This window comes from Bos javanicus, chromosome 10, assembly GCF_032452875.1.
Source record: "Bos javanicus breed banteng chromosome 10, ARS-OSU_banteng_1.0, whole genome shotgun sequence".
In the NCBI taxonomy this organism is placed as follows: Eukaryota; Metazoa; Chordata; class Mammalia; order Artiodactyla; family Bovidae; genus Bos; species Bos javanicus.
The window spans coordinates 85,596,624-85,621,876 of NC_083877.1; the positions used below are offsets into that span (position 1 = coordinate 85,596,624).

Consider the following 25,253-nt stretch of genomic DNA (forward strand, 5'->3'; position numbering starts at 1 on the left):
ACTATGAACTCCTTGTGGTTAGGTATCAAGTTATTTACAGCAGTAACACAATACTTGACAATTAGTAGGGGTTCAATAAATGTTGCATATGCCAAATATCTCAGTTATGGGTAAAATTCTCAGGGCATTCACAGTTTAGTTAGAAAATAGTTTATTCATTCTGAAGTTGATTATAATACTACCTAACATATTAAAGAATGTTCTTATACTGATTTGTGTATTGTGTATAGTCTTCTCTTACAGCTGATAGGAGCTAATAATTCCTGAATTGAATACAGAACAGATGATTTTACACATCTTTAATGGCCTAACGTGTTATTCTAGGTACTTTAATAAATTGATGAATGTAACTTCAAGAAAAGGAACCAAATCATCACAAAGCCTGAAATGGCATACTTTTTTCCTTCATAAATATATGGTCTCTATCCTTAGCATTGAGACATACTGTTTTTTTGGCTGGGTCATGCAGCTTGAGGGGTATTAGTTCCCCAACCAGGGAACAAAGTGGAAGCATGGCATCCTAACCTGGACTTCCTGTGGTGTACCTTTGACCAGCAGTTGGTCAGCTCGTTTCCCCTTTGTCCAGCAATAGCTGTGTCAAGCCTTCATTATTTTGTATAGACATTCTGTGCTATTGCTGCCTTCTCTGTCTCAGCAAACATTATTTCTCTTTGTATCCTTAATTTTTCTCCTTGCCCCAGAGAATCAAGGCTTTCAGGCCCAGTGAAATTTACTTCTCTGCCTTACCACTACTTCAGTTGCCATCCTCATAGTTCTTGTGGTCTCAGAAGAAGCCCTTTTCCTGGTTAAAGCTAACACTCTTTGTGTGTCTGTTAAATCCATTGTTAATAAAAATGATACATACATATAATTTTTTTAAAAATCAAGAGAAACAACTGCCCACTGCTCCAAACCACTGTCAATGTGTTTCCTAAGGACAGCTTCTAATTCTTCAGCTGTTTCTTTTGGTAATTACCTTATAGTACTAAAGAATGTGCTGTTCCTTTTGTCATTTATACATTTTAGATACTACTTATTTACTTCCTGTTCTGATAGGTAAAATTCAGTTCTTCTACTATTCTGTAACCCCATTTGCCCAATGATATTTATATCATTATTCTAAAATAAATCAGTAAGTAATGTTGTTCATAGAGGTAAGCAGTATACTGTGATTACATTTTCTGTAGTGTAGTAACCTTTTTTTTTTAGAATTTCCAGTTGCTGTTCTTCTTGCAACATCTTTAAATAATCCTCTTAACTCCAGTCCCCAAAGCGACATCTTTTTCTCTTGAGCTCTCTCTCCCAAATTCATGCATCCTCTTGCTTTTACCTGGGTTGGTTGGCTGCTCTGAAGATCTGTCATATGGCTATTATTCTGTCATTTCCTTTGACTCTTATTCTAGATTGGATTCACGGTTTGTTGAGTCTCATGGCTTTCTGTTTGTGGTGTAGTGCCTCTTTTTCCTGGAGTGCTTGTTCAATTAACTAAAAAATTGTGGGTTGGAAGTAAGTTCCCTGAATTCTTGTATGCCTGAAAATGTTTTAATCTAACCTCACACTTGATTAATAATTTGAATATATAATTTGAGGTTGAATATATTTTATTATAATTTATTTAAACTAAAAAACAAAAGAAAATAAAAAGTTTACCCATTTCTCCCACCTCCCGCACCCCACCTCTGGCAACTATCAATGTGTTCTCTGTATCTAAGAGCTTGGTTTTTTAATTAATTAAATTTTTTTCTAAGATTCCACGTCTAAGAGAGGTCATATGGTATGCCTTTCTCTGACTTATTTAACTTAGTTAGCATAATTCCCTGGTGGTCCATTTATATTGTCACAAATGGCAAGATTTCATTCTTGTAACATTCCATCTAATGTGTATGCTGCATCTTCTTTGTCCATTCATTCATCAGTGGACACATAAGTTGTTCCCGTATCTCGGCTATTTTAAGTAGTGCCGCAGTGAACATGGCGGGGCGCTGAGGGGCATGTGTCTTTTTGAATTAGTTTTTTCGTTTTCTTCTCCAGTAAATACCCAGAAATGGAATTGCTGGGTCATATGATATTTCTATTTTTAGTTTTTCAAAGAGCCTCCATACTGTTTACCATCGTAGCTACACCAATTTACATTCCCACCAACAGTGCACAGGGGTTCCCTTTTCTCTGTATCCTTACCAATGCATGTTATTTCTAGTCTTTTTGACAATAGCCTTTCTAACAAGTGTGAAGTAGCATCTCATTGTGGTTTTGATTTGCATTTCCGTTATTGGTGTAGGGCATGTTTTCACGTATCTCTTGGCCATCTGTATGTCTGCTTTGGAAAAATGTCTGTTTAGATCTTCTGCTCATTTTAAAATCAGGTTGTTTCATATTTTGCTATTGAGTTGTATGAGTTCTTTCTGTATTTTGGAATTAGCCCTTTATCAGATACATGAACATGCTCAGTCATGTCTGATTCTTCGTGATTCCATGAACTGTAGTCTGTCAGGCTCCTCTATCAATGGAATTTCCCAGGCAAGAATACTGGAGTGGGTTGCCATTTCCTTCTCTAGGGGATCTTCCAGACCAGGGGATCGAACCCAAATCTCCCACTTTGCAAGCCGACTCTTTACCAGCTGAGCCACCAGGGAAGCCCATCAGATACATGATTTGCAAATATTTTTTACCATTCAGTAGGCTGCCATTTCATTTTAGTGATGGTTTGCTTCACTGAGCAGAAGCTTTTTAGTTTGATGCAGTCCTACTTGTTGATGTAGGCCTGCTTTCGTTTCTTTGCTTTTGATGTTTAGAATCAAAAAATCATTGCCAAGACCTATGTCAAGGAGCCTACTGCCTTTTGTTTCTTCTAGAAGTTTCATGATTTCAGGTCTTACACTTTCATCCATTTTGAGTTAATTTTTGTGTATGATATACAGTAGTAGTTCAGTTTCATTCTTTTGCATGTGGCTGTCTGTTCTCAGTTACATTCATTTAAGAGACTATCCTATCTCCATTGTATATTCTTGGCTCCTTTGTCATGAATTAGGTGACTGCATGCTCTTGGGTTTGTTTTTGGGTGCTCTCTTCTGTTCCATTGATATGTATGTTTGTTTTTGTACCAGTGCCATAGTATTTAATAGTTTCCAGTTCAGTTCAGTCGCTCAGTTGTGTCCAACTCTTTGTGACCCCATGGACTGCAGCACGCCGGGCCTCCCTGGCATCACCAACTCGTAGAGTTTACTTAAACTCTTGTCCATTGAAGTTGAACATAATTTAGGATCAGTGTTTAGGGTCAGCAAGCATTCTCTTTTCTTCTGTTACCTAGTATAACTGTTGTGCTGTTCTGATTCATTTCCTTTTTAGATGATTTCTCCCTACTACTAGAAAATTTTTATTTAATCTTCATTATTTTAATATTTTATAGTGGTTTGTATTTGTTCAGTATTATTAACTGTACTGAATACTTAGTGAACTGGGCCCTTTCCATCTGGAAATTAGAGTCTAACTCTGGGAAATTTCTTGGTCCTATTTCTTCATTTATTTCTTTATTTTTTTCTCTTGTTTTCTGTTTTTCTTTTTCTGGAACCCCTGATTTGTAGGATTTTGAACCGGCTATATTTCTTTCTGTTCTCTCTCATTTTGTTAAACTTTCTGAGATACTTCTGGTCCTTTTATTGCCTCTTTTATTTTGAGAATTAAATAATTTCTATAGTTCTGCTTCTGATCCTTTTTTATATATAGCAAATTGTTCTTGATTTACTGATACTATATCTTAAGAATTCTCTCTGAGGATACTAACTTGAGAGTTGTTTATTTTTAAGTTCTCTTCTGCTTTTTTGCATTATTGCTCTTTCTTCCAGATCCATATTCTCTTCCTTTCATTTTGGAGGCATTCCTCAAATATATTGTGATCTTTAGTTGTCCATTTATACTTGAGAGGAAGACAGTGAAACTGATGGGGCACTGTTTATGCATGTGGAGGGGGGCTCATCAATTGTCAGACTTTGCTGTAGGAGGCCAGAGGATTGTCTGCTAATGCTAGGGGACCCTCAAATTCAGGCATTTAGAGACAATTCAAGCCCAGGGAATGGCTGATCGATGATTTAGAATATGGATTTTAATTTACATCATTTTAGCCGCAGGTCTTACCTAGTCTTTTCCCCAGCATCCCTGGCATCTGAGAATCCTGACCTTCTCTGGGTTTCTGTGGGCAAGCCAGACCCATTTTGATTGTACCCTCCTCTGCTCCCGGCAGTCTAAACTGCAGCTTCTTCTTGCTCCATGTGTCACCACTCATGTTTGTTCTTTGTCATCTAGAGTTTAAAAACAAAATTCTCATCTGCTGGCTGCCCCTTCTCTCTGTTTATGGTGAGTTTATGCATTTTTAAATTCCTTGTGATGATTCTGTGTCAGCTTGACTGGGCTGAAGTACATTTCCCAGAGTTCTCTTGCTTCTGTGTTTCTGGTTAGGGTGGGTCACAGGGTGGGGGGGATTTTGTATCTAACAGGAAATATTTATCCCTGGACAACCAAAAACCTTCTAACCATTTTCCCAGAAAAGATTATAAAGTCTCTGTTTTTTTTTGTTTTGGGGGAAATCAACTTTGTTCTCCCTAGCTGGCTCACGTCCCCTCTTTGATAGTCTGTGACTGAAATTCTGAGATATAAAGTTAGCTAGTACTAATACATCTTATGTTAGATGATAAGGAAGAAGAATCAGTCAGAAATATCTGACTAATAAATATGTATATATTTAAACATTTCATAGCAAATGTTGAGGAAGAACTACTCTACACACCCATTATTTCTGCAACTGGTCATGTAATTTCAGTTGGTGTTTATAACTACCTTCTTTCTCTACTTAATCCATATTCTCTTTGCTCTCAGCGAGTACCTCAGCTTGTCCAGGTTCCTTGCCTGATGAAGTGTCCCAAACTTTCATTCTTGAAAGGTCTAAGGTATTCTCAGCCCTGCCTGGATTGAGTAATTGTAGTTTTGTCTTGACTTTAGTCATAGGACATGAAAGGTAGTAAGGAGTGTCCTAGAGGATCTCTTCCATTCCAGACATACCTTCACCCTCATTGTATAAAAAGTACCCAATTTCCCCTTGAAAGACAGTATTACTCACCCCAGCCAGTACAGTAATAACTCCCTTCTTTGCCTGTCGATTCAGAACCCAAAGTGGCCAGATGGCAGTCTGAACTGAAGTTTTAATAGAGTCCTTGTGTCGCCCGATGGAAGCATTCCTCCCTTTGAAACTGAGACTTCCAGATCAGCAAAGCCTAACGTCACAGGGATAGGAAGTAAATATTTTGCTGAAACTGAATTTATTACTCTCATTTATTTCCCTAACTAATGAAAGAAAAACCCTTCTGTTTCTCTTTAGAGGCATGAAAGGCATCACTATCACCTCAGCCAGAAACCTTGGAACCATCCTAGTTCTTCCTTTTCCAGTATTTTAAATCGCACCTGTTAGAAAATTTATCAGCTTTACCTTCCTTCACATCTCTCACTTTTATCTCCTCCTTTTCCTCATTCAGTCACCGTCTTAGAACAGACTTCACTTTCACTTAGACTGTAGAGACAGTGTACCATCAACTTTTCCCACTTATCCATCTGCTACTTTTCTGCTGGAGCAATCTTTTAAAAATAAGATACTTAGCGTCTCTGAGTGCTTAAGGTAATTTCTAACTCTTTGTGCAAGCTCAGTCACTTCAATCATGTCTGACTCTGCGACCCCATGGACACTACAGTCCATGGGAATTCTCCCATGGCAAGAATACTGGAGTGGATTGCCATGCTCTCCTCCAGGGGATCTTCCCGCGTGGCTCTTATGTCTCCTGCATTGGCAGGCAGCTTCTTTAGCACCCACGCCACCTGGGAAGCCCTCTAACTGCTTACCCAGCTGAATTAATTCATCTGTTATAACAGAGATCCAAAGTCCACGGTTTTAACAAGTTGGAGGTTTGTTCTCTTTTAGGACTTATGTGGTGACTCTACAGTGTCAAGAATCCAGATTCCTTCTCATTTGTTACTTTACCATCTCTTATTATGTGGTCCATATCTACATGGTTCAGGATGCCCCACCACCATATCAGAGCCAGCATGAAAAAGAGAATATGAAGAGAAGAATGTGTTCTTCCCTTTAAGTTTACCACTCAGTTCAGTTCAGTCACTCAGTTGTGTCCGACTCTTTGCGACCCCATGAATTGCAGCACGCCAGGCCTCCCTGTCCATCACCAACTCCCGGAGTTCACTCAGACTCAGTCTATCGAGTCAGTGATACCACCCAGCCATCTCATCCTTTGTTGTCCCCTTCTCCTCCTGCCCCCAATCCCTGCCACCATCAGAGTCTTTTCCAGTGAGTCAACTCTTCGCATGAGGTGGCCAAAGTACTGGAGTTTCAGCTTTAGCATCAGTCCTTCCAAAGAAATCCCAGGGTTGATCTCCTTCAGAATGGACTGGTTTAATCTCCTTGCAGTCCAAGGGACTCTCAAGAGCCTTCTCCAACACCACAGTTCAAAAGCATCAATTCTTCGGCACTCAGCCTTCTTCACAGTCCAACTCTCACATCCATACATGACCACTGGAAAAATCATTTTCACTGTCAGCTCATTGGGGGCTGCAAGTTCTCCCTGCAAGAGAGTTTGGGAAAGAGAGTCTTTAGTCTGGCTATCCTTATGTCTTGCTAAAAATGGAGAGGTTCAATTACAGTAAGAAAATGGAAATGTGTATTGGAGGAGTACCAGTAGTCTGTGGCGCCGAGGTACACAGGGTCTTCTGGGAGTTGACCTTGCCTGTCCCTTTACCTTACCTCTCGGTGTGCTGCTGTTCCACTCCTTCTTTCCCGGCCGTCCCAGACTTTGTCTCCTCTTTCCTTCAGCCATGCCAAACTGCACTTCCAAACATGCTATGCTGGTATGTGCTTTTCTGCTTTTCCTCATAATACTTCCTTAACCTGAGAAATCCTTGCCACCCACTTGCATCAGCTCCAGTATTCTCTGTTAACCTGGTCTCTGAGAATTTGTTTCTTAAGAGTTAACTAAAGCATTTTCTGTTATAGAAAGCCTTTATGGGACAACACCACCTTCACTCTCATAGGGTTGACCATTCTCTCCTCTGTTGTCCTTATTATATGCAGATAGATGTTAGTCATTGCATCTTTTGGCAATTATTTACACTTAGATTCTTTCTCTTCTGTTGTAAGCCCTTTGAGGACAAAGAATTGTTCTTTGAGGGCAAAGAACATTTTATTCTTGTATCTCTTGGATTTAGCGTAGTACTCGACAGAGGATATACGCTAAATATTTATCAAATGTGCAAGTGGGTCCATAGCAGAATATCTTGGTCCAGATTTTTAAATGTTGGGGCGTGCTCTTAAGACATAGCTGGCTGCTGTTTTTTAAACTTTTGTCAGTTAGTCAAGATGATAATGTTAGCTCCAACAATATTTATACTCATCCTATGTTAACATTGCTAATTGTTTCATTTTTAGGTTTTAGTTATAATTTAACTCTAAAAGTACTCTTAGAATTAGCTATGGGACTTTTTTTTCCCCCTGTTTGACAAGAATGGACTTTTCTGTCTTTATTAAGGCACAATATTAATCATTGCTTTTTAACAATTCAGTGACTTGCTGCAGGAGATTTGTCGTAAGACCTTCTGAGCTCTGCCACCTTAACATAATGGTTCTAAGATATTGGTATCTCAGGATTTGTTTAATGACTAGCAGTCATTTTTGTAAAAAAAATTCTAAGGCAAGATTGCCTTAAATATTTTTACATGGAAAAAAATTTTTTTTCTGCTTTACTGTCTTGAGTAATATCTTTTGTTTTACTTGTAGATTTGATGGTCCTCGAAGATTTGAGGATTTAGGGTCAAGGTGTGAAGGACCGAGACCCAAAGGGCCTCGTTTTGAAGGAAATCGCCCCGATGGGCCAAGACCCAGATATGAAGGTCACCCAGCAGAGGGCACTAAAAGCAAATGGGGAATGATTCCCCGGGGGCCAGCATCTCAGTTCTATATTACCCCCAATACATCCCTCAGCCCTCGACAGAGTGGACCACAGTGGAAAGGCCCCAAACCAACTTTTGGACAGCAACATCAGCAGCAACCTAAGTCACAAGCAGAACCAGGAAACAAAGAACCATTAGCAGACACCAGTAGTAACCAGCAGAAGAATTTTAAAATGCAATCAGCTACATTTCCCATTGCTGCAGATGTAAAGGATGGCAAGGCGGCTCAGTCAAATGAGAATCTAAGCGACTCTCAGCAAGAGCCACCTAAAAGCGAAGTCTCGGAAGGGCCCATAGAGCCTTCTGATTGGGACCAGGATTCTCACAGTATGGAGACTCAAATGGACAAATCCCAAGCTGTTACTCACCCTGTGCCCCTTGCAAATAAAGCTGTACCTTCTCAATCTACTTTTCCCTCAAAAACCGGGGGGATGGAGGGAGGAACAGCAGTAGCAACATCATCATCACTAACTGCAGATAATGATTTTAAACCTTTGGGTATTGGTCTGCCCCATTCAGAAAACAACCAAGATAAAGGGCTACCTCGGCCAGATAACAGAGACAATAGGTTAGAAGGCAATCAAGGCAGCAGCTCATCTTACAGAGGTCCTGGGCAAAGCAGAATGGAAGACACACGGGATAAAGGACTAGTCAGTAGAGATCGAGGCCAGGCAATCAGCCATGGCCCAGGGTTGATCAAGCAAGAAGACTTTCGTGATAAAATGATGGGTAGAAGAGAAGACAGTCGAGAGAAGATGAGCAGAGGAGAAGGCAGCCGGGACAGAGGGCTGGTGAGGCCGGGAAGCACTCGGGAGAAAGTGCCAGGTGGTCTGCAAGGCAGCCAGGACAGAGGTAGAGCTGGCAGCCGAGAAAGGGGACCACCCCGGAGGGCTGGCAGTCAGGAGAGAGGACCCCCTCGAAGACCTGGGAGTAGAGAGAGAGTGCCACCCCGGAGAGCTGGGAGCAGGGAGAGGGGACTGCCTCGAGGGCCTGGTGGTCGGGAGAGGGGACTGGGAAGACCAGAATTTGGTCGTGACAGAGGTCCATTTAGACCAGAACCAGGAGACGGTGGGGAAAAAATGTATCCATATCACCGAGATGAGCCTCCTAGGGCTCCTTGGAACCATGGAGAAGAGAGAGGGCACGAAGAGTTCCCATTAGATGGTAGAAATGCTCCAATGGAACGAGAAAGACTTGATGATTGGGATAGAGAGAGATACTGGAGAGAATGTGAACATGACTATCAAGATGATACTCTAGATCCGTATAACAGAGAGGACAGGTTTTCAGCCCCATCTCGATCTCATGATGGGGATAGACGAGGCCCATGGTGGGATGACTGGGAGAGAGATCAGGATATGGACGAGGACTACAACAGGGAAATGGACAGGGACATGGACAGGGATGTGGACCGCATCGGAAGACCCGTGGATATGTATGATAGAAATTTGGATAATGAGTGGGACAGAGATTATGGGAGACCACTGGATGAACAAGAATCGCAGTTTCGTGAACGAGATATTCCGTCTCTTCCACCTTTACCACCCCTCCCACCTCTCCCACCTATGGATAGATACCGGGATGATAGATGGAGAGAAGAAAGAAACCGAGACCATGGGTATGATCAAGATTTCCGTGATAGGGGTGAGTTGAGGATCCGAGAGTATCCAGAAAGACGAGATATCTGGCGGGAAAAGCGAGATTATATTCCTGACAGAATGGACTGGGAAAGAGAACGATTGTCAGACAGATGGTACCCATCTGATGTGGATAGACATTCCCCCATGGCGGAACATATGCCTTCACATCATTCTTCTGAAATGATGGGGTCGGATGCAAACTTAGACTCTGACCAAGGCCTTGGAGGGGTAATGGTTCTCAGTCAGAGGCAGCATGAAATCATTCTGAAAGCTGCACAAGAACTGAAAATGCTTCGGTAAGTTGACTACTTAAGATCATTTCTTCTAGAACAAGCCACATGCATACTTCTCTTTTTAAAACGATGATGTGATATATTTGAATGGAATCATTTTAAGTTTTTACCACATAATTTTAATTTTAATTTCTAGTCATTGCTGTTTTAGGGTAGGATGGCTGTTTAGGAACTGTGTTAATTATAAACTTATGTCCTGAAAAATGAAAATTTGGTAGCCATTCTTGACTTTTATAGATATGTTGCTGACATGTCATACCTGTGATTATGTCAAGTTCAGACTTCAACTTTCCGGTACTCTGGGTTTCACAGAGCTCGTATGTAAAATCCTTTATTCCCCCCTCTTTGTTACTAGATCTGATAGACTTCATATTTACTAATCTTTGGTATAACTTTGGAAAGTGGTGGAAGGATTTATATTTTTCTCTTTTGAAGCTAAGAATGGTTTACCTGGAAGCAGCCTCAGATTTGTCTAACTATTGATTCTTCCTTTTGGGAATGTTTGATCTTTCATTATAACCAGAAGCAGCTATCTCTGCTTGAGGTTGTTACTTGTTTCTATATAAGCAAATATTTTCTTTGTGAAATGGAGAATAGAATTTAGATTTCTTGACTTACAATCACCTATGTATATAGGTATCTACATAACACTTCCCATTAGTAGCCGTAATAATAAAGGTTAACATTTATTGCACATTTGCTATATACCAGGGACTGTACTAAGTGCTTTGTATATATTGATTTATGTAATCCTTAGGAGTCACTGACAGATTACAATGAGAAATTACTTTTTGAATAATTTCTTATGAATTAGCAAATTTTTTGCAAAAATAAATTAATGGTTAGTTTTTTATATATTCCAGTATATTGTTTCTTTCATTTTTTCAATTCTGGTCTATATTTGTAGATTATGACAATTAAATTATAGCTGAAGCTTTATAACTGGGAAAGTATGATGAGGAAAAATACATATAAAATGAAAGATCAGATGCCTCAGGCAACACAACAAATTTCTGTGGTCTACAGAAGATACACTTTAAGGGATTTAACTTTTCCAGATTGCTCATGAAGATGTAGAAAGCATGTTATAGAACACTTAGCTACTACTATTTTCACTTTTAAATTATGGATATCTTTAACACCTACTCTGTGCTGGCACTGTGCTGATAATTTACTGTGTTATCGTCTCAATCTTCGTATTTCAAATCCTTATCTTAAAGGACTGCAAAGATAAGTAGTAGTATTCTCGCTTCACTAAGACTCAAGAGAGTACCACTTGGCTACTAGAATTGGTAAACCTAGAATTTGAAGTCTGTCCAACTCTAAAGTCTTTTTTCTTTAAGGAGAACACTAAGCTGATTGATGTTACTCAGCTACCAAGGTTTCTTCCCTTTTTGAAATTTCCTTTTCATCCATTATTGCTTTGTATAGAAATGCTGGATAAAGTTACTTCATCATTCCTTTTAAAAAGTTCTTTCTAGGCCACATAATTAAACAAAATATGTGAAATGATGGGTAATAATGGTCACAGTTGAATACAAGTCAGCCATATTGTGTCAGGAAAGTCACAATATGAGTTACATGAGGCAGAAAGTAATCTTTTTCTTACACTTGACCCTTTGTGTTCACTTGGGTCATTACACTTTGCAGAATGGTAGGAAGAAAATTGTAAAAGGTCTGAAGAGGTTGTGGTACATGTTGTTATGTGTTGATTGTGGATGTAAGACAAAGTGAAAGGAATTTGACCAGCCATTTAAAGAGAATCTTGAAGAGTTACATAATTACTCTTTAGGAACATGAAGTGTTGTTTTTAAAGGTTTAGGCTACCCATTGTTCTCACCATATACAAGAGGGGCCTTAAACTAAAATGCCCACCAGAACCAGACAGGTAACTAAAATGAGTGAAAGTGGGCCAGTATAACTCTACTGAGTGTGAGGATTGTAGCAAAGCGCTTCATCTAAGGCTGGCAGCCGCTGCTCCGCTGAGTGATTGCTGGCATGTGGGAGTGTAGGCCCAGTGTTTCCAAATTGCAAGTTTGAATTTATATTGAAAAGTATGTATTTTTTTGCTTTGTAAATAGTGTCAACTAGCACAGATTTTTTAAATTGATAATGAAAGCCAAATTGTAAAAAGCCTTTTTGTGTGTTCATATATATCCAAATACATTTGGCCCACGTGCCACCATTTTTCAACCACTTATCTAAAGACTACTGAATGAAAAAAAATCAGCAAGAGATTTTGATTGGATGAATGAAAAACATGACAAGTAGGTGAGATACTAAAACAGACTAAAGAGGCAGGTTCTAGAATCGATCCTTTCTAGATCTTCAATAACTTATCATTATTTATAGGTTGTAGATGTCTGATAAGTTAGCTCGTAAAGACAAAAAAGTATTACCCTGGAGATGTTTTATGAGTACTCTATAGAGAGTTTGAAACAAGGTGTTTAGTTTCCTTTTTTTGTTTTTCGATATTAATTATAGTTACTTAGGAACAGAGAACACATGCCTTAAATACAATGGCAATTTTATTTGTTTACAGAGAACAGAAAGAACAGCTTCAAAAGATGAAAGACTATGGGTCTGAGCCTCAAATGCCTGACCATCTGCCACCCCAGGATTCAAGATTACAGAGTACACCTTCAAGACCTGGATTGTATCCGGTACGGGAAAATAATGTACTCAGAAAAATGAAATGGTTCTCACTTTGTATGTTTGTATGTCGTTTGATTTTTTGTTGTTGTTGTTGTTGTTTTACAATAAGTATAATTTTCCTCTGTAAAAAATGAAAATTTTGGAAAAATGAAAAACGCTAATGGTAATGAACCTTTGAGAATCTTAGGAGTATGGTCGGAAGTGTGACAGAAATGCTTTCCCCTTACAGTTTAAGTACACCAAGCACATCAGAACTATGTATATGGCTCTGTGTTCAGAAAACTGTAAAATTTTCTTGGTAATCCTTTTTGTTCAGATAGTCCTATTTTTCATCTGGACTATGCAAGGATTCCCTGTGAGCCCTGCTCATGTGAGCTTCCTAGCCTCCCTACCTGTTCAAACTCCTAATCCTTAGCTAAGGAAAGGGATAGAACATCATGCCCCAATTCAGGCAGTGAAGTTATGTTAAAGAGTCACGTGATTAAGTTCTCTGCCAGAACCCTTATGGTCCTGTATTTCGATTGTCTGTTTTCTTGTCTGTCTTGCCTTCTGTCTTATTTTGCCTATTCTTCATAAGGATAGGAACTATGTCTTTTATCTTTGTATTTCTTAGCAAACAGTAGAAGCTCTAGATTATAAATCCACATTTCTGCTTTATTTACTTGATAAATCATAAACATTTTAATGTTTTGCTACATGCTTTATATTTTTGATGCATAATAGTTTATTAAAATTATTCTGTTTCTGTTAGACCTTTGTTTCTAATCTTTTACTCTTATTAATGTAATGTTAATGAATGTCTTTATATCAAATTCATAATAGTTTTAGTATTTTTTTTATTGAAGTATAGTTGGTTTATAGTGTTGTGTTAATTTCTGCTGTATAGCAAAGTGATTCATATATCTATGTATGTCTGTGTGTGTATATATGTGTACTTATACATACGTGCATTTTAAGATGTTCTCCATGCTGCGGTTTGTCTCAGGATATTGGCTAGTATCCTCTGAGCTGTGCAGTAGTGCCTTGTTGTTTGCCCATTCTGTGTATAAGCTCACATCTGCATTCTTTTTTTCTATAAACCACAATGCATTATGCTTCAAATTCTTATTTTAGGTATCTTCTTAAAAGTACTTTTAAATTCCTAAAGATCCTTTAGGAATCCTTTTAATGACTAAAGAACAAGGACATTTTTAATGATTCCTGTAATGTAGTCAACAGCTCTCTAAAGCTGTGTTGTAGCCTTAGAAGCATCAGCTACTTAATATTTTTGGTAGATTGAATAGTTTAATAAAATGTTACAATATATTTGGTAGTTTTGATAATTAGTGAACATGACTATTTTCCAGTATTTGTTAATTACATTTCTTGTAAAAAAAAAAAAAATCCTATTTTTGTTATCTATTTGACTCTTCAGGTTTTTCTTATGAATTTATGGTATAGATATTAATCCTTTCTAATGTAAATACTGTAGGGGTGTTTTGCTTTTCACAAATGTACGTGTTGCTATCACTGGGTACTATGAAGAAAACACTTTTTACTTATAGTCCAAAGAGTTCCTAAGATACGCACAACATGTCTGGACAGCTGTGCTCCAGATACAGTAGCTTTGCCATACAAAGGCATTTTCTAACACAGTTTAAAGTGCCGTAATCTAAAATTTATCTTTAGGTAGTAGTCATTTGTCTTTAACTCTAGCCTGTATTGGCCTCTTGATAAATGACATTCCTAACATTAGCCAAAATGTAATTTTGCTACTCAAAAAGTTTGTTTTTAAAGCCTAGCCTGTGTATGAGTAAATATGTAAGTAATGTGCATTATTGACTTTCCAAGGCCTGAAGTAACCGTCAGTGTGTTTGTCAATAGAACAAACAAGGCAGAAACACAGAAGTAAATGGATAAAGAGTATTCAAATCAGAGATTACTTGCAAAGATTAAAATAAAATTTGACAATTGGATTTCAGTATTAAGTAGATAGGACCTATCTTCCCAGAGATTCTACTATTTCCGTAATACACATTTCAGTTGACATCCGGTGCTTGTCAGAGAGAATACTCAATGTCCGTTTGGTTTCTTTGTCATTTCCCGTCACTGATGTCATGTGTTGCCACAGACAGCTATTGTCAACCAGATGAACTGGATAGAAGTGAGGGACCTAGCTAGAATTTGTTTCTCTCACTGGAAGTTCACTATTTTTGTGGAGGAGATAGGTCACTAGAGTGGAGAGAGAGTTTATAGCAGAGATTCTTTTTTTTTTTTTTTTATAGCAGAGATTCTTAAACGAAGTGGTGAACGTGAGATCGAGGCCAGGCAATCAGCCACGGCCCAGGGTTGGTCAAGCAAGAAGACTTTCGTGATAAAATGATGGGTAGGAGAGAAGATGAGCAGAGGAGAAGGCAGCCGGGACAGAGGGAGGGAGGAGGTGATAGTTTTGAGGGCAGTTTTTTTGGTCCCTTTTTTAAACCAACCTAATTGAGGTATACTTTACATACATCTAATTTGTCCATTTTTAAGTGTGTAATTCAGTGATATTTAGTAAATTTACTAAGTTGTGCAGCCATCACCATAATCCAGTTGTGTAACATTTTCATCACCCCAGTAAGGTCCCTTGTGCTAGTTTGCAGTTAATCCTCATTCCTACCCCAGGTCCCAGGCGACAGCTAATCTACATTTTCCAAAGTGGCTACACCATTTTACTTTTCTAACTGTAAGTCCTAAGTGTCTTCGTGTTTCTTTATATCCTCGCCATCATTTGTTATTGCTGGTTTTATCAATTATAGCCATTCTATTGGGTATGAAATGGTACTTTATTGTGGTTTTAATTTGCATTTCTCTAATGACTAATGATGTTAAGCGTATTTTCATGGGGTATTGGCCATTCATACATCTTCTTTGGAAGAATATATGCAAATCTTATGGCCATATTTTTTGATTGTCTTTTAAAAGATTTTTATATTCTCAATATAAGTCCTTTATCAGATATGTGATTTGCATATATTGTCTCCCTGATGGTGTATTTTAAAGTACAGAAAGTTTTGAAGTTTGAATAAGTTCAGTGTAGTGAGAACCAGGTTTCTACTGATACGTGAACATATGATGGTATGCTCATTCATTAAGCCATTTACCCTCTTCTCCAGCCTCCAGGGTCCTACAGACCACCGCCTCCTATGGGTAAGCCACCAGGATCAATTGTAAGACCGCCTGCCCCACCAGCAAGATCATCTGTTCCTGTGACCAGGCCACCTATCCCGATACCGCCACCACCACCCCCTCCTCCTCCTCCACCACCGCCTCCTCCAGTGATAAAGCCACAAACTTCAGCTGTGGAACAAGAACGCTGGGATGAAGATTCTTTCTATGGCCTCTGGGATACAAATGATGAGCAGGGACTGAATTCGGAATTTAAATCTGAACCTGCAGCAATTCCATCTGCTCCAGTGTTACCACCCCCACCTGTTCACCCTTCCATCCCTCCTCCTGGCCCAATGCCTATGGGTATGCCACCCATGTCCAAACCACCACCAGTGCAGCAGACTGTTGATTATGGCCATGGCCGAGGTAGGTAAAAATGGCAGACTTGTACTTAGGATTCTAGAGGAATTGTCAGCTTCAACTTTGGCTTCCTTAAGCTTCACTCTTACTGTGTTTTTATCCTTATTTTTGTTTACCAGACATATCCACTAATAAAGTTGAACAGATACCCTATGGAGAAAGAATAACTCTGCGTCCAGATCCACTACCTGAAAGATCAACTTTTGAAACAGGTAGAGGTCCCAGGGAGATCAGTATTTTTAAACCTTTTTGGACCTATTTATCATATGATTTTCCTTTTGGTAAGATTATCTGGGCCTCCCTTTAATATAGCTAAAGGATTCATACGTTGAATTTAGGGCAGCAGTTTATACTAGTTCTAAATTTAGATTTGTATTTTTCTGCTTTTATTTCAGGAAAAAAGGGATGTAGTTCTTAGCTTTAAATTAATTGTTTTTGCAGAGCATGCAGGCCAACGAGATCGTTACGACAGAGACAGAGATCGTGAGCCTTATTTTGATCGTCAAAGCAATGTCATGGCAGATCATCGAGATTTCAAAAGGGATCGGGAGACACATAGAGATCGAGACCGGGATCGTGGTGTTATTGACTATGACCGGGATCGATTTGACAGAGAACGCAGACCTAGAGATGATAGGTATGCCGTGAAAACTATCTTTGCTGAGTGTGCAAATTACCATATACTTAAGTTCAGCCAAAGTCAGTGTAGTTAAGGGAAATTTAGTAAATGATGTATTTTTCTCATGCATGTGTGTGTATAATTTGGAGAGGGAAGAGTACCAATTTTCAGGAGACTTCGATTCTTGAGTTTTGCAAGCTTGACTTTCAGAGAGTTAAATGGGAGATGGAGAAAGGAAAGAGTATTGTCAACAGAGTTGTAATCATTGCTTAGTTAATAGGCAGACAATTAATTTTTGCTGTTTGTGAGCTCTGGCTGTGTGCATGCAAGGCAGATCTAAATGGAAAAGCAAAATAAAAATATAAATATTGACTATGAATGGTAACTACCCATAGAGAAAATTGGGCATATAATGGTGTTGCATTATAAGAGACCGCCATATGTTTTTTATTTACCAAAGCACTTCCTGTCAAACTTTGTAGGACTCAGTCATATCGAGACAAAAAAGAGCATTCCTCATCCAGAAGAGGAGGGTTTGATAGGCCTTCCTATGATCGCAAGTCTGACCGACCAGCCTATGAAGGACCGTCCATGTTTGGAGGTAGATTAGTGCCTAACTAACTATAAAGATGCTGAGAATTGAAAACTACAGGAGATGCTTTTGATTGTAGCTCTGGGTTTAAACTTTCAGAGTGAAATACACTCACAGATTTCTCAGAGATGGCAACATTATCACCAAAAAGAGTCATATGAAATAAAATGTAAATCTCCTTTTTTACATTATTAAAGAAATTTTGGAAGACAGAAACAAAATCACTTATAATCCTACCACCTACCTACCGTACCACAGCCATTGTAATTTTGTATATTTCCTCTCATTCTCTCTTCACATACATATTAATGAAGTTGTAAACAAAGTCTGCATACAGTTTCTTTATTGTGCTTGTTCTCATTGATACTATACTGTATATAATTTTCTGTATGTAAATCTATTATATTAATGGCTCTATGATAGTTCATCAAGTGAATAAGATGTAAGACTCTTATTTTTGAACACTTAGATTGCTTTTAGTTTTTCACTGTTATAAATTAGACTTAAATAAACTAGCAATTCATACCTATTTTATGTGAATAAGTTTTCCTAAGCTGGTGACTCGTTCTCATATATATTAACATATATATATATGTATATTAGGAGGAGTGGAGAGCATTAAAATTTTAAATAATTACTATATAAATAGTAATCTTGTTCAACCGCTGGCATCCTAGGAGAACGAAGAAGTTACCCAGAGGAGCGAATGCCCCTGCCAGCTCCTTCAATAAGCCACCAGCCACCTCCAGCTCCACGGGTTGAGAAGAAACCTGAGTCTAAGAACGTGGATGATATTTTGAAACCACCTGGCCGAGAGAGCAGACCTGAGAGAGTGAGTCCTGTGGGGTTGACTAGTTTTATTGCAAATCAGAAGCTGATAAGAGATCTTTTTAGTATCCTGAACAGAACTTCTGTACTTTTCTGTGACATGGTATTTTATTTTTAATTTTTAAAAACTTATTTTATTGTAGTATAGTTGATATGCAAGGTTGTATTAACTTCTTCTGTATAGCAAAGTGATTCAGTTACATGTATAGATACATATTTTCATATGCTTTTCCATAGTTTAATCACAGGATATTGAACATAGTCCTCTGTGCTATACAATAGGACCTTATTGTTGTCTGCTGCTGCTAAGTCGCTTCAGTCGTGTCCGACTCCATGCGACCCCATAGACAGCAGCCCACCAGGCTCCCCCATCCCTGGGATTCTCCAGGCAAGAACACTGGAGTGGGTTGCCATTCCCTTCTCCAGTGCATGAAAGTGAAGTCGCTCAGTCATGTCTGACCCTCAGTGACCCCATGGACTGCAACCTTCCAGGCTCCTCCGTCCATGGGATTTTCCAGGCAGGAGTACTGGAGTGGGGTGCCATTGCCTTCTCCTAGTCTATATATAATAGTTTGCATCTACTAATCCCAAACTTCAGTCTGTCCTCCCCCATTCCCCACCTTGGCAACCACAGGTCTGTTCTCTATATATGTGTGTCTGTTTCTGTACTGTAGATAAATTCATTTGTGTCATATTTTCGATTCCACACATAAGTCATATATATAAGTCCACATATATAAGTCATATAATGATGGTATTTGTGTCTTTATCTTTCTGACTGACTTCACTTAGTAATAATCTCTAGGTCCATCCATGGCATTATTTCATGCTTTTTTATAGCTGAGTAGTGTTCCGTTGTGTGTGTGTATCTTCTTTATCCATTCATCCATCAGTGAACATTTAGGTTGTCTCCATGTGTGACATAGTATTAATATCAGATTCATGGCATCTTGCCATCTCCAAATCATCATTTTTCATAAACTGCCTATCCTTTAGAATCTAAGAAATTAGAGCTTAATTGCTTGGCAAAAAGAAAGTGTTGATTATTCTCTAATTAAAAATTTTTTTTAAAGTGTTAAATTATAGAAAATAATTAAGAAGAAATTAATTGCACTTTGAAGAAGGGGAAAGAGGATTTGGTCTTACGGTGTGTGGAATTTAAAAGGAAGAATTAGAAGAACTTGATTAGTTTAGACTTACTTTCCTGGTGACCTCCATTTATATATAGAGAGAGATACATAGATATCTATCTATCTGTCTATCTGTATATCTATATATATACACACACATTCTTACATTTACCCTGTATTGCAAAATAAATAGATTCCATTTAAATAAACTGATACTGGGATTTCTGTCAGAGGTTTGAACCATGTATGTATGTATGTCACTGTTTTAAAGTCTATTTCATTATTGGTATAGTTACTCCAGCTTTCCTGTGGTTGCTGATACCTTTTTCCATCCTTTTAATTTCAATCTGTTTGTGTCTTTCAGTCTGAGATGTGTTCCTTCTAAACAGCATGTAGTTTAGATCATGTTTTTTGCTTCTTAATTGGACTGCTTAAATCCATTCATGTGTCATGTTGTTACTGATGTAGATGGCTCAGGTGCCCGGTGGTTAGGATGCAGCACTTTTGACTGCTGTGGCCCAGGTTCAGTCCCTGGTTGGGGAACTGAGGTCCTGCAAGCCACACAGCAGGGCCATCAAAGAAAAAGAGATAAGGATTGCTTAATTCCATTTCTGGCTTGCTCAGCTGTATTGAAATACAGGTGGTTTTTGTGTATTGATTGTATATTGCTCCACATTGCTGAACTCATTTATTGGTTCTAATAGATTTTTAGTGGATTCCTTGGAAGTTTTCCTGTATGTGAGATGATATAATCTTGCAGATGGAGATGGTTTTACTTCTTACTTTTCAGTCTGGATGCCTCTTTTCTTGCATAGTTGTTCAGTGTTGAATCGATGTGGTGAGAGTGGGCATCCTTGTTTTATTCCTGAACTTAGAAAGAAAACTTTCAGTCTTTCACCATTAAGTACTGTGCTAGCTGTGCATTTTCGTTTGATGTCCTTTATCGAGTCGAGGAGGTTCCCTTCCATTTCTAATTTGGTAAATGTTCTTATCATGAAAGGATGTTGGATTTTGTTATACACTTTCTCTGCATTGGGAATTTTTGGTTTTTATTGTATTGATATATTATTACATTAACAGATTTTAGATATTAATTGATATCTCTGGGATAAATCCTACTTGGTTATCTTGTTTAATTCTTTTTAATGTTGCTGGATTCAATTTGGTAATATTTTGTTGTGAAGTTTTATATCCATATTCATAAGAGATACCAAATTTTCTTGTGACGTCTTTGTCTGGTTTTGGTATCAGATTATATGCTGGTTTGAAATACTGGCCTCATAAAATAAGTTGGGAATTGTTCTTTCTTATTCTATTTTTTTTTTTTTTTCCTGAAAGTGTGAAGAGTTGGTATTTTTTTTTTTAATGTTTGTTGGAATTCAGTGAGGAAGCCATCTGGGCCTGGGTGTTTCTTGTTGGCAGTTTTTTGACTACTAATTAGGTCTCTTCACTTGTCCTACGTTTGTCCAGGTTATCTATTCTTCTTGAGACCATTTTAGTAGCTTGTGTCTCTCTTAAGAATTTGTCCATTTTGTCTGAGTTATCTAGTTTGTTGGTATGCGGTTTCATAGTAGTCCTTTATAACCCTTTTAAAATTTTTGTAAGGATGGCACTCATGTCCTCTCTTTTTTTCTGATTCTAGTAATTTGAATCCTATCTCTTTTTTCTTAGTTTAGCTAAAGGTTTGTCAATTTTGTTGCTCTTTTCAGAGAACTACCTTTTGGTTCCATTGATTTTTCTTTAATTTTCTGTTCTCTATTTTAATAACCTCTGCTCTAATATTATTTCCTTCCTTCTTGCTTTACGTTTAGTTTAGTTTGTTTAGTTTGTTAGTACTAAACGTTTGTTAGTTAGTTTAGTTCTTCCATTTTCTTATGTTGTGTCTTCATTTTTGTTAATCTCAAAGTGTTTTCTGATTTTTGTTTTGATTTCTTCTTTGATCTATTGGTTATTTAAGAGTATGGTGTTTCATTTTTACATTTTCCCAAACTTTTAAATTTCTTTCCATTGTGGCCAGGGATATGCTTTGTATTATTCCTGTCTTCTCAAATGTGTTAAGGTTTATTTCATGGCCTATGGTATGGTCTCTCCTGGAGAATATTAGGTCATTGTTAACTCTAAGATCAATTCATTGTGGAAAAAAAACAACTAAGTAATTTTTTTTTAATTTGTGTTTCAGATTGTTGTTATAATGAGAGGATTGCCAGGCAGTGGAAAGACACATGTTGCAAAACTTATTCGAGTGAGTATGGAAAAGTGAAAGCATTACTGCTTTTGTTAGCTATTTGCCTTCTTAACAAGCAATGTGATGTTGACACAGGTATTTCCTGTTTGATCCGCTCTAGTTGGCCCAGGTGGATGCTGTCTCATTTTGATCTGCTTAGACAGATACTTTTGCCCCAGCTTGATTTGAAACCACAAGAAGATTGTGTGGTATTTAACCATAAGAAAAAACTTTGTGCACATTTATTAATTTATTCCATAAATTCTTTTTAACTTTCTTGAATATCTGATACTTAGGATAAGGAGGTAGAATTCGGAGGACCTGCACCCAGAGTTCTAAGCCTGGATGATTACTTCATCACTGAAGTAGAAAAAGAAGAAAAAGATCCAGATTCTGGAAAGAAAGTGAAAAAGAAGGTACACTATATTCCTCTCAGATTACATCCTAATTCATAAATAGTATTGAAAGCATGTTCAGAGAGAAATTATTGACTTTTTTGAACACAGACTTCAGTGCTCAGGTGTGAAGGAAAAGACTACACCTGAGAAAGAAGGAAAGTTGTCTTTATCCAAATGCTAACTAGGGAAGAGATGCAAGGTGACTCCTGCTTTTGCTAACTCTGTATCTCTTTTGTGGGGAATCTTAGGTAATGGAATATGAATATGAAGCTGAGATGGAGGAAACCTACCGTACCAGCATGTTCAAAACTTTCAAAAAGACTCTGGATGATGGCTTTTTCCCTTTCATCATCCTGGACGCCATCAATGACAGAGTTAGACATTTCGACCAGTTTTGGAGTGCAGCAAAAACCAAGGGATTTGAGGTATAGATTTAAAGAACTTTAGAGTATTTTGTGTTATCATGTAAGTCTTGCATTTGTTTGCTTAATCATTGTTCATTTCTTCTTAGGTGTATTTGGCTGAAATGAGTGCAGATAACCAGACTTGTGGCAAGAGGAATATTCATGGACGAAAGCTTAAAGAAATAAATAAGGTGATCATTATTATTATTATTATTTTTTAAGAAAACATAGAGGGCATGCATGGTCTCTTGGTCTTTCTTTGAGTAGCTTCCAGAGATAACTTGAGCTCCTGAATCTCTCAATTAGATGGCTGATCACTGGGAAGCTGCACCTCGTCATATGATGCGTCTGGACATTCGTTCTTTGTTGCAGGATGCCGCTATTGAAGAGGTGAGTGTCCTTTGGCTCGAAAGCAGTGCAGAAGCCACCTTTTTCTCCACCATTTTTACTTTGAAAAAATTTTTAATTACAGAAAAGCTGCATGATTAGTATAAGAATACCTGCATGACTTTCATTGAGATTCACTGATTGTTAACATTTTGTCACGTTTTTCTCTATTAGATTTCTTCTGTTTTTTCTTGTTGTTACTGTTACTACTATTCCTATTACTGTGAAACCATTTGAGCGTAAAAATGCAGACCTCATAAACCCTTTATCCCCTAAGTATTTCAGAAGATACCTCCCAAAAGCAAGGGCATTCTCTTACAGAAGTAGAAATCTCAGTTATCAAATTCAAAAAATTTAACATTTGATAAGATCCCATATTGGTGCTGCTGCTGCTAAGTCGCTTCAGTCGTGTCCGACTCTGTGCGACCCCATAGATGACAGCCCACCAGGCTCCGCCATCCCTGGGATTCTCCAGGCAAGAACACTGAAGTGGGTTGCCATTTCCTTCTCCAATGTATGAAAGTGAAAAGTGAAAGTGAAGTCGCTCAGTCATGTCTGACTCTTAGCGACCCCATGGACTGCAGCCTACCAGGCTCCTCTGTCCATGGGATTGTCCAGGCCAAGAGTACTGGAGTGGGGTGCCATTGCCTTCTCCGAAGATCCCACATTAGGTAATATAAATTTCTTGAATTCTTTCATGTACAGTCCATAGTCATATTTCACCAGTTGTTTCTGTAATGTGCTTTATAGCAGTTTCTTAAAATCCAGGATCCAATCCTTTTAATAGAAAAAATGGTTTCTCATCTATGTCACTGTCATGAAAGACAAAGAAATCTTGCAGCATATTGGTCAGTTAACTGTTCTGTTAGCTCCCATCATTGTGGGTTTGTCATGATTAGCTTTAGGTTAAACGTTAGCAGTGACGTGTTCTTAGTGCATCATATCAGGAGTCATATGATGTCAACTTATTTTATTATTGTTGATTAAAATGTTGATCCCTTGGTTTTGGTGATATCTTCAAAGTTTTCTACACTTTTCTCTTTGTAATAAGTCATCTGTAGGGAGATACTTTGAAACTGTTAATATCCTGTTCCCTGACAGATTTTCATAGATTGATAATTCTTATCTAAATCAATTATTTGTTTGGTAGAAATAAATCTTTATCATGGAAAAGGAGAGCTCTTTCTCTTTTAATCAGTTATATACCTCTGCTTTTTTGACTTCTTCCTGCGAATGAGAGTTATCGATACTCAGTGTTTCCACTGTATTTTTACGTGCTTTTGCCTCCCATGCCACTTGTCAACCCATTTCCTTCTGGCTTCTGTCCCAGCCATTCTCTAGAGACTCTCTCACCAGAGAGTTTCATGACAGTGAACAATTCTCACTTTTGTTGCATAATTTTGCTGCCACATGTGACTGTGTCCACCTTCTTGAAAACATTTTTTCTCGGCTTCTGTGAGTCTGCCCTCTCCTGATTTTCTTCTTGCATCTCAGGTCATGATGCAAGTCTCCTTTCCTGGCTTCTCTTGCTATCCAGTCCTTAAATGTTGGAATTCTTTAGGGCTATATCCCAGGCTCTGCTTTCAGTCTGCACATTCTGTGTAGATAGTCTTTCTGGTACCTTGAATTGCCTCTTATATGCCCTTAATATTAAATTGTAAATCTTGGAATGAATTTTATCAATATCTTAACAGTAATTATATCTGAGTGGAGAGGTTATGGGTGATTTTTACAATTCTACTATTATTTTCCAAATTTTGTACCAAAAGATATGTATTACTATTACCTTAAAATACCTCAAACCCAGCCTATTCAATGTATAATTCATCCAAACCTGTTCCTCTTCTAATAATCTCTTATTTAGTAACGAGACCCATCAATGACTAAGTTTCTGAAACCCTGACTCTTTTACTGTCCATTATTTTTGACTCCCTTTATACCGCGTTTGACTCTATCCCTCCATGTAGTCAGTCTATAAATTTTGTCAGTTTTATCTTATAAATACTGTCTATCTACTCTCCATTTGCATTGCTGCTCTTCTGGGCCAAGCTCTCCTCCGACTTCTTACTATACCCTGTCTTACATTTTGAGATTTGAATGATACCGTGTTTTATGTGATTGAAAAAATACTTACTAAAGGTTTTCAAAAGAAATCCTAGTAATCTATAGCCATTCAAAACAGATAACCATCAACTTAGATCATTATATTCAACTTCACAGGAAGTTATAAAGATAGATATCCCAGGAAAATGAAAGGCGGGAATATCATCTTGTCTGTCAGTTCTGTTTCAAAGTTTAGAAACTTTGAAATTTCCTAGTATGTAACAGTGAGTCTGTGCATCTTGCTCTGGGCAACTGTGCTCATTTCAGATCTCAGTGAGGGACTCAACATTTTCCTGAATGTTAACTCAGCCTATTTTATGTGTGATTATTGTGGTGGTGTAGGTGGAGATGGAAGATTTTGATGCAAATATTGAAGAACAGAAGGATGAAAAGAAAGATGCAGAGGAAGAGGAAAGCGAACTGGTAGGAGACA

At 38.0% G+C, this 25,253-nt stretch overlaps 1 protein-coding gene across 2 annotated transcripts in view; it reads left to right on the plus strand.

The window, feature by feature from the left end:
- The window catches only part of YLPM1 (YLP motif containing 1), a 66,669-nt gene that overhangs the window by 27,397 nt on the left and 14,019 nt on the right, over positions 1–25,253 (plus strand). For both annotated transcript variants that reach the window (XM_061429465.1, XM_061429466.1), the window contains exons 5-17: positions 7,826–9,934; positions 12,474–12,594; positions 15,721–16,141; positions 16,255–16,347; positions 16,577–16,772; positions 17,237–17,355; positions 18,024–18,178; positions 21,484–21,546; positions 21,825–21,944; positions 22,175–22,351; positions 22,438–22,521; positions 22,637–22,720; positions 25,163–25,243. In XM_061429465.1, coding sequence (XP_061285449.1) covers positions 7,826–9,934; positions 12,474–12,594; positions 15,721–16,141; positions 16,255–16,347; positions 16,577–16,772; positions 17,237–17,355; positions 18,024–18,178; positions 21,484–21,546; positions 21,825–21,944; positions 22,175–22,351; positions 22,438–22,521; positions 22,637–22,720; positions 25,163–25,243 — 3,823 coding nt within the window. The remainder of the gene's footprint in view (positions 1–7,825; positions 9,935–12,473; positions 12,595–15,720; positions 16,142–16,254; positions 16,348–16,576; positions 16,773–17,236; positions 17,356–18,023; positions 18,179–21,483; positions 21,547–21,824; positions 21,945–22,174; positions 22,352–22,437; positions 22,522–22,636; positions 22,721–25,162; positions 25,244–25,253) is intronic.